Here is a 10,049-nt window from a genome sequence, read left to right as displayed (position 1 = left end):
AGGAGGTTGAGGTTTCGAGTCCCTCCAAGACACGTGGATTCTTTTCGCAAATTTCATATCAATTTGTCCATTTCGAAACATGTGCTGTGCATATGCACAGCCAAGATTTTTAACAAAAAAATGGTTTTCGTACGGCCGAGTTGCCGAATAATATGCAATTAATTACTAAAACAATTTCAATTTCTTGTCGACATTCGTAAGAATTTTCTATGAGAATTAATTGAGGCAAATTTCTTGTGGAAATCAAAAGTGATTTTTTTGTGGAAGCTCAGTAGAACTTGTGGAAATTAAGAAGAATTTCCCGTTTAATATTTGGAGTATTTCCTTTATTTCTTTTTAACGGAAATTATTATAAATTTCCAAGATAATTTCAAATGAATTTTCAATTTCAATTCTATAAATTTAGAAAAGAAATTCGCCATTGGAAATTCTCCTTATAAAATTCACGAAATATTCTTTCAAATTTTCACTGAGAAGTCTTTCAAAAACCCACGGGAAATTCAAAGACTTTCCCGGCGGATATCTAGAGGAATGTGGAATGATGGTATGCATATGCCATTCAGAATGAATTTAGAAAAAAAAACCCAACTTAATTCACCGAGTGGTGATACTGCCAATCCCGCAATTAGCCAAGACACCAACCTTATATGGCGCTTATTCGATTCCATTCCATTTTCTCAATAACTTTTAAACGCAATGGTCGATCGTTATCAAATTCAATAGTGATCAACAAGGCTTTGTCCCCTGTCGAATGCAACTTGTTGCGAGAAAATCGGTTAAGAATTACTATATAAAAAAGTGGCTAATGTTTTTCGGTTTTCGTGTGCACACACACACACACACGCATACACACGGACAGACAGACATTTGTTCAGTTCGACGAGCTGAGTCGATTGGTATATAACATCATGGGTCTCCGAGACTTCTAAAAAAAGTTCGATTTTGGAGTGAAATGATAGCCTTTCGGTACAACTTTGTTGTACGAGAAAGGCAAAAACTGGTTAAAGTTCAAAGGTTGAAGAATTTAGTCTATGTTTGCCGCAAATAAGATAGGTCATTGCGATGCGAAATGATCGAAATACCTTTTTAAAGACGCCGCCAAGAAAAATACAAACGAATGCTACCATCGGGATTTTTTCACCAGCGCACAGCTCAAAGCTAAGTGTCTTAAATGCGTTGCAGTTATCAACTAGTGTGAATGTATTTTATGTTTGAGATTCTAAGCTCGAGACAAAAACTATTATAACTTTTGTAATATTTATATACCTAGTTTACATAGAGGTCGCAGAATTTATAAGCTTATAAGTAAGTAATGAAATTGTATTTTCTATTCGCTGGCTTTATTGATTGTCTTCAAGTGTCTTCAAATAAGTAGATAAGTCTTCAAATATTTTGAAAAGTCTTCAAAATGTCTTCACGAAATAAATGTCTTCACAGAGATTCAAATGTCTTCAAATTGAAGACATGTCTTCAAATCTGGCATCTCTGATCTGGTAACTAAAATATCTTCGTTCTACTTGTCTTTGTCCAACAATTAAATCCAATTTCAAGAGAACATCCCCTATTCATCTAAATTAAATCCCTGGAATTTTGAAGTAAAATTTCTTGAATGTCCAAGGGCGAATCCACTTTATTTCCAAAGCACATTTCCAAGAATTTAAAAAGGAAATTCATCTGAATTTCCAAAATAAAAAAAAAAACATTCGAGTTCCCAGACCCCAGATCCCGAATCTTGAGCATTCGGAGGAATTCCTGGAGGAACTCCGTTAGGAATTTCTTGAGAAACTTTTGGAGGAATTTCCTGAGGAACTTCCGGAGGATCTCTTGAAGGAACTCTTCTTGGATGAACTTCCGGAGGAATTCCAGGAGGAACTTCCGGAGGAACTCCTGGAAGAACTTCCGTAGGTATTTGCGGAGGAACTCTTTGAGAAATTTCCGAAGGAATTGCTGGAGGAACTTTCGAAAGAATCTTGAGGATCTGGATGAATTCGTGGAGTACCTTTCGGAAGAATTCCTGGTGAAACTCCATGAGGAACTCTTGGAGGAACTTTTGGAGAAACTCTTGGAGGATCTTCCGGAGGAACTCTTGGGGGAACTTACGGAGGAATTCTTGAAGAAACTTCCGAAGGAATGTTTGCAGGATCTTCTGAAGTAATTCCTGAAGGAACTTCTTAAAGAATTCCTGGAGGTTTTTCCGAAGGAATTACTGAAGAAACTTCCGAAGGAATCTAGAAGAACATTTGGAGAAATTCATGGAGGAACTTCCAAAGGAATTTTTGGAAGAACTTATGGAGTAATTTCTGGAGGAACTTCCGCATGAATTCCTGGAGCCACTTTCGAAGAAACTTCTGAAAGAAGCGCTGGAAAAAACCCCGAATGAATTTGTGAAGGCACTTTCGAAGGAATTGCTGGAGAAACTTTCTGTAGAATATCTGGAGGACATTCCGAAGTACTTTAATTAGTGTTTTTTTTTTCATCGCAATTAAGTACAACGAAACGGAGCTTCCAGATAACGTTTTGGAGGATTTTCTGGAGGAAGCCCTAGACAAACTTTCTAGGGAATTCCTGAAGGGACTTCCGAAGAAATTTCTGGAAAATCTTCATGGAGGAACTTCCGAAGGAAGTTCGTTGGTGGCGGAGTTCGAGTTGGCGGAGGCCCAACTAAAAAGTGACCCAAGTATTAAGATCCCAACCAGCGAATCCCGACTGTATTTCGACTTGAACGTCACAAATGATGTCCAGTGACGCCCAATCCCGATTTCCGTGTTTACATTGATTTTTGACGTACGGTTGCTTTTTAGTTGGGCCATGACCCAACCAGTGGAGGCCCAACTAAAAAGTGGCCCAAGTATTAAAATCCCAACCAGCGAATCACGACTGTATACCCTATAGAAAACCAAAATGGGCGATTGGCGAAGTTTGATTTTTCTCACAATCCGTGCGCTAAACCTAACTTCGGAAGTGGTGCGCTGTTTTCATTTGGTGATGCGCTATACAGCGCACTATACTTCCGAAATTAGATTTAACGTATAGATTGTGGGAAAACTCCGACTTTGATGGTGGCTGATTCAGTTTTCTACTGAATCCAGCATTTTACGAGCGCTAAAGGCCACCTTACAGCTCGGGAAAATTTTCCGCCGGATTTTGATCCCCGTGGGGCGGGGATTTTGATTTTCCGTGCCCAAATCCCGAAAATATCGCATATGCAAAAATACATGGAGAAAAAATCCGCGGACCAAATTCCCGAGGTGTAAGGCTACCTTAATGGCCGCCACAATCCAACTCAGTTTTTGGTAGGGTGGAAACAGTTTGAAGTTTGGTTTGTGTCGTATGACACAAAAACGATAAGTTTTCATCATCATAATGATGACGTCAAATCGAATGCATCCTACCAAAAAGTGAATTAAATTGTGGCGGTCATAATACTGCACGTAAAATGCTGGATTGATAATAGGCCTTTTCACGAGACGTTTAAAAACAGCTGATTTTATCGTCAATTGACAGTTCTTCTATGAAAGTGACAGCTTCGGGATTGCAGGCCTGTTCAGCGGTTGTAAGAGCAAGATTACCGGTGGTGAGTTTAAGCCGTTTGGCAGCGCAGTATCATTACTTGACACTTTACCGGTCGCTACTAAACGCGTTGCTATAACAGTAGCGCGAGTGACAGGTGACCAAATTTGGTAGCGCGATAAGAGCGCTGCTATTTAATGAACTGTCAACTGTCAAACGTCACCGGTACGGAATACGGCAACCAAATTAAGAGCCGAAAATAGTGACCGATACGGAAACGAGTGACGAAACTAAAATGAAAGCGCTGCGCGGGTGATTAAAATTCTCGCGACCGATAATGATGCTCTCAACAAATGCAGTCTCGGGAGTGTCACATGAAAAGGCCTATACTCAAATGAGACAGAGGGCCAGATCATTCGACCAAGTGTCTGAACCCCTCGGAAAACCGCGTTTCGCACCGTTTCAGTCTGAACAGCTGTTTTTGACAAAAACCGTAGACGTCATTATTTTTATTTTCTTTAAAAGTAAACACAAATTCTATAATATAGTTCATAACTGTTGCTCGTGAATATTGTTTCATTCATAAGTAAAAACTTCTAAAAAATATAATAAATAATAATAATATTAATTAATAATACTTAGTTAAGGTGTTGGCAGCATGAGTGAGAAATCCAGTAATCCATATGATATGGATAGTCCAAGTTTTGACTCGGATCGGTATTTACAGAAACTTTTAAAGGTTGTCTTTTATATTTTCAATTATATATTCTTGACTAATCACTTTTCATATACCTACTCAATTCTGAAGGAATGCTCCCTGAAACAAATCATGGATACCGAAGCGGCTATCGTCCGGCAGACGCAAACCTTGCACAGCGACATGCAAACGTTGGTGTACGAAAACTATAACAAATTTATCTCCGCCACCGATACAATCCGGAAGATGAAAACCGACTTCAAGAGCATGGAAACGGAGATGAACCTATTGGTGGCGAACATGGCCTCGATAACCGATTGCAGCGAAAAGATTACGGACACGCTGCAGGAGACTCGAACGCAGTTGACGCGCCTGTCTGGCAAACACCAGCTGCTGAAGAAGTTGCAGTTTCTGTCTTCGCTTCCGGCCAAGTTGAAAACGCTGATCGAGGAGGGTAACTACCAGCAGGCGGTACAGGAGTATTCGCATGCGCAGAAAGTGCTACAGCAGTACGGCAATCAGCCGTCCTTTCAAGGGATTCAAGAGGATTGTGTAAAGATTTTGGAGGATTTGAAGCGACTGCTGAAGCAGGAGTTCCAGAAGACGGGGAAGACGGCCCAATCGTTGACGGAGATTGGGGAGCTGCTGCTGCAGCTGGATGAGAAACCATCGGCGTTAGCCAAGGAGATGTTAGAGTATGCGACGAAGAGGTTACACGAGCAGCTGGTTATGCTGCAGGATCAGACGGATCGGGACATGATCGAATTCATCGATCTTGGAATTGAGGGGTTCTTGAACGATTTGACGTTGGTGATTAGCTCTTACAATGACATGTTCTTGGCGAAACACATCGAGCAGGAAGTGGACGATTTCGAAATTATTGCTCGGATGGATCTGAACGATTTTGTCAACAGGAATATCGATGAGTACTTGGCTCTGGTACAGGATCGAGCCGAAGTTGAAATCGGTCACGGTGATTCGCAGATCATTTTAAGAGGACTAGACCGACTACACCGCCGTTTGACGGCAATGAAATCGCTTTGTCGGTCGTTGGACATGACCAAATCTGGAATTGATATCATAGTCAATGCTGCTTACCAGCTATGCAAGTCTCATATGAAGTCCCTGAAGGATCACTTTTCGGACAACCTCAGTTCGATTCGATTGACATTGGTTTCCGCGAAGTCCGACACTTCCTCGTCGTCTTCAAACTCGCTCCATTCTGGACTCAAAGAGATTATCACAAACCTGTTCGTCTCGACCATGGAGAAAGTAAAAGGACTTCTTCAGGATCTACTGATTTTCCTCCAATCAGACTGGTCTTTCAACCTGAAAGCTGATCCCAAAGGTGCTGCTTGCGTCGAAAGTATTCGTGAGAATTTGTTGGTAGGATTTTTGCGGCACATTTGCAGCACTATGAATGCCTTCGGAAACCTCAACTCATCCAGCCCGCCAACTCTGTTGCTAATCCTTTCAAAGGTGTGCTTGGAAATGGACAAAAGTGGCGTCCACGTTCTAATCTCCCTAGTGGACGAGTTGTACGATATCGATTCTGAAAACAGCACCACCTTGGTGCACGAAACGGAGCTTTGCTCGGAGATGCGGGACTCGGCTCAGCACCTGCTTGACTCGTACGTTCGTTTGCAGGGACTCAACCTGTCACAAATGCTACGAAAGAGTGTCGAAACACGCGACTGGCTCAACTGTCTGGAGCCTCGTTCGGTTCGAGCGGTCATGAAGCGGGTCGTGGAAGAGTTATCCGCCATTGATATCGTTCTCGGAGAACTATACGACACCAATGAACTGCGCACGGCAGCTAGTAGCGATTCCAGCCGGAAAACGCACTTCAGCTTGACCGCGTCGAAGCAGTCGCAGTATCATCGGTCCACGTGGTCAACGTACACGCCGTCGCAGATGGACAGTAGCTTTGTGTCCAACATCCATCGCCTTTTTTCGGAGAAGATTGAAATCTTTAGCTCGGTTGAGTTTTCCAAGGTGTCTATCATAACCGGGATTATTAAGATCTGTTTGAAGACGCTGCTCGAGTGCGTCCGGTTGAGAACGTTCAGCAAGTACGGGCTACAACAAATTCAGGTCGATGCCCACTATCTGCAGATGAACCTGTGGAGGTTTGTGTCGGATGAGAAGTAAGTCTGCTGCTCATATACAAATAATTTAATATCGTTAATGCTAATTGTGCTTGTAGTCTAATTCATGTTCTACTGGATGAAATATTGGGATCTGCAGTTTTGCGGTGTTTGGAGCCGATCCTAATGGAGCCCAATGCGGTTGAAATCATCTGTGAAAGAAACTAGGTAGGTTGATAAACATTCCATATTATTCGTACTTATTTAAATATAGAAAACACTAGTAATCGAAACATTGTGCAAAACTAAGAAACATAGATGTGCCGACTCCAAGAACTAAAAGAAATTCCTTATCGATAAGGCGTTGCTCAGTTATTTCTGCTACAACAGACCTACTATTCACCCGTTACGCTGTGGTAGAGATTCCTTTACGTTGTGCGTAACGGGGTCAATCCGGTCATATTATCGTCAGGCTGTGAAGCTGATAGGGGGCCCTCCTTAGCCGTGCGGTAAGACGCGCGGCTAAAAAGCAAGACCATGCTGAGAGTGACTGTGTTCGATTCCCGGTGCCGGTCTAGACAATTTTCGGATTGGAAATTGTCTCGACTTCCCTGGGCATAAAAGTATCATCGTGTTAGCGTCATGATATACGAATGCAAAAATGGTAACTTGGCTTAGAAACACTAAGCTGTGAGGCGGCTCTGTCCCAGTGTGGGGGTGTAATGTCAATAAGAAAAAGAAATGCTGATGATAATAATAATGTCAAGCGACACGTGCTTTGGATACGACGGTGAATTTTTCACGAACGTCCGCACTTACCGCAGTGCGGTGAATCCGACCACTACCTCGTTGCAGTATGCCTGCGCTCAAAACTCTCGATGGTGTACAACACGCGTCGAAGTCGATCGCCAAGGCTAAACATTCGACAACAACTAACCCACTAGCCCAAGAATACGTGCAGCAGCTGGAAGTGGCACTCCCAAAGTAAGTGGAAGGATGTGGTGGGGTTTGACAGTGGGCCCTGTTAAATTCATATAAAAAGCTGCATGTATCCGCAAGTAGGCCCCACCAAAGCGACCGTGTGCCGCTCAAAGCGCACAAGCCCAAGTCCTGGTGTTAGGTGGGACGCTTAACAGCCCTGACACGACGGCCCTCCGACGAGACAGGAGGTTTGCGCTAGGGCTTCCATTTTTCCCGGGAATCAATTTCCCGGGAAACGGGAAATGAAATAATAATTTCCCGGGATCCCGGGAAATAAAAAAACTCGAAATTAATTCAAAATCGTAGTTTTAATTTTGTCGTAAAATATGATTTTGAAAATATACATTCGACATCAGCCTCCCACTATTTTGTCCTCAAATGATGAAAGAGTTGTTGAAAGCCTGAGAAAGTTTTTGTTTAGTTCGAAAAGCTTTAACTCCTTTTACAAAACGTTCGCCATGTCATAAATATCAACATCTGCTCTGGCTCAAAAGTAAGATCTGCAGTGTCCTGATGAGCTCCACTATGTGCTACTTTTTCATAATTTTTACAAAAACTTTCAAAAAGAATCTTCTGGTCAACTTTGAAGGATAAACCATTGATAAACTTGAACACATTTTATATTTAAAGCAGATGAATGAAATATTTGGAATGAGACTTCTTCCATTCGAAAGAAAAAAGAGCTTTCAGGCGAGTGCTTGATTGTCGTACTTTAATGATCCTGACTACACTGGCGGAAATAAGTATAAAGACAAGCTCGGTTTCCATACAAAATGGCCATATTGGGAAGTCAATATCTCGATTCTTAGCGATTCGATTGGGCTGATTTTTTGCCAACAAGCCTAAAATGACTTAAATTTTGATTCAATGATAGTTACATTTCTGCATATATTCTGGTTATACGCGTTTCTGTTGGAAATAATTATAAAGACAGTTCCGTTGTATGGAGCTCCATATAAAAAAGAGGTGTCTTTTTAATTATTTCCAGATTTTGAGGTCAAAATCAACAGAGATGTATAAAATGTACTCAAAGATCGAAAGTTCAAGTTAAAAACAGGTGCCTAGTAAAATTTCAGCCAAATCGAATCGCTACGAATCGAGATATCGATCCTCAATCATGATGAAAATGTATGAAAATCATGCTTGTCTTTATACTTATTTCCGGCGGTATATAACATTTGTTTCAGTCAAACTTTGCTAGAAATCCCGAACAGCACCTAAAACGCATCAAATTGCAAAAGTTTCGCGAGTATTTGTTGTAAGACAGTTCTAATGATCGCATATTAAATACCAAAAATCTGTTTCCAAGATCTGTTAGCCCACCAATATTATAAAATATTCAAATGAAATATTTCAGAAATATCGCAAAATACAAACGAGTCATCGGAATATGAGTCTGTTCGGGACTTGAATCAAAAAGGAATCGGGAATCCCGGGAAATATGATTTCCCGGGAAATCGTTTCCGGGAATGGAAGCCCTAGTTTGCGCAGGCCCAATAAGCCGCCTGGAAAACCAATAATTACGAACAATATAAGAGATAATGCGACTCGATATAATCGGGAAAGACCAAGGCGAAGAATAAAGGATCACGATTGGAAGCTTGGAACATGAAACTGCGAGTCGCTAGGTTTCGCAGGTTGCGACAGGATGATCTACGATGAATTACATCGCCGCAACTTTGACGTTGTGGCGCTGCAGGAGGTTTGCTGGACAGAACAGAAAGTGTGGAAAAGCGGCCATCGAGCGGCTACCTCCTACCAAAGCTGTGGCACCACCAACGAGCTGGGAACCGGCTTCATAGTGCTGTGTAAGATGAGCCAACGCGTGATTGGGTGGCAGCCAATCAACGCAAGGATGTGCAAACTGAGGATTAAAGGCCGTTTCTTCAACTATAGCATCATCAACGTGCACTGCCCACACGAAGGAAGATCCGACGACGAGAAAGAAGAGTTCTACGCACAGCTGGAGCAGACATACGATGGATGCCCACTGCGGGACGTCAAAATCGTCATCGGTGACATTAACGCACAGGGAGGAAATGTATAGACCGGTCATCGGACCGGATAGTCTGCACACCGTATCGAATGACAACGGCCAACGATGCATAAACTTCGCAGCCTCCCGCGGAATGGTAGTCCGATGCACCTTCTTTCCCCGCAAAAACATCCACAAGGCCACTTGGAGATCACCTAACCAAGAAACGGAAAACCAAATCGACCACGTTTTAATCGACGGTAAATTCTTCTCTGACATCACGAACGTTGAATATTGAATCCGACCACTACCTCGTTGCAGTATGCCTACGCTCAAAACTCTCGACGGTGTACAACACGCGTCGAAGTCGGACGCCGCGGCTTAACATCGGGCAGCTACAAGACGGTAGACTAGTCCAAGAATACGCGCAGCAGCTGGAAGTGGCACTCCCAACGGAAGAGCAGCCAGGCGCAGCGTCTCTTGAAGATGGCTGGAGAGATATTCGATTCGCCATTGGTAGCACCGCAACCGCTGCACTTAGCACGGTGCCCCCGGATCAGAGAAACGACTGGTATGGCGGCGAATGTGAGCAGTTAATAGAAGAGAAGAATGCAGCATGGGCGAGTTTGCAACACCGCACGAGGGCGAACGAGGCACGATATAAACAGGCGCGGAACAGACAAAACTCGATTTTCCGGAGGAAAAAGCGTCAGCAGGACGATCGAGACCGTGAAGAGACGGAACAACTGTACCGCGCTAATAACACACGAAAGTTCTATGACAAGCTGAACCGTTCACG

The 10,049-nt window shown here is 42.8% G+C and overlaps 1 protein-coding gene across 1 annotated transcript; it reads left to right on the top strand.

Annotated features, from left to right (window-relative positions):
- Positions 1 to 4,069: 4,069 nt before the first annotated feature.
- LOC134214861 (vacuolar protein sorting-associated protein 51 homolog) lies at positions 4,070 to 6,607 on the top strand. The gene is made up of 4 exons (XM_062694147.1): positions 4,070 to 4,096; positions 4,153 to 4,249; positions 4,319 to 6,354; positions 6,414 to 6,607. The coding sequence occupies exons 2-4, from the start codon at positions 4,169 to 4,171 to the stop codon at positions 6,520 to 6,522; spliced, it is 2,226 nt and encodes a 741-aa protein (XP_062550131.1). The 5' UTR covers positions 4,070 to 4,096; positions 4,153 to 4,168; the 3' UTR covers positions 6,523 to 6,607.
- Positions 6,608 to 10,049: the final 3,442 nt, after the last annotated feature.

This window comes from Armigeres subalbatus, chromosome 2, assembly GCF_024139115.2.
Source record: "Armigeres subalbatus isolate Guangzhou_Male chromosome 2, GZ_Asu_2, whole genome shotgun sequence".
Taxonomy (NCBI): domain Eukaryota; kingdom Metazoa; phylum Arthropoda; class Insecta; order Diptera; family Culicidae; genus Armigeres; species Armigeres subalbatus.
Note: the sequence above shows the minus strand (reverse complement) of the source record. Positions and strands in the feature narration are given on the sequence as shown.

Excerpts from the sequence above, each read along its gene's own strand:
- LOC134214861 (XM_062694147.1), top strand. The coding sequence starts at position 4,169 with ATGAGTGAGAAATCCAGTAATCCATATGATATGGATAGTCCAAGTTTT. Across the intron at positions 4,250-4,318 it reads ATTTACAGAAACTTTTAAAG|GAATGCTCCCTGAAACAAAT; the intron begins GTTGTCTTTTAT and ends TCAATTCTGAAG. Across the intron at positions 6,355-6,413 it reads AGGTTTGTGTCGGATGAGAA|TCTAATTCATGTTCTACTGG; the intron begins GTAAGTCTGCTG and ends TTGTGCTTGTAG.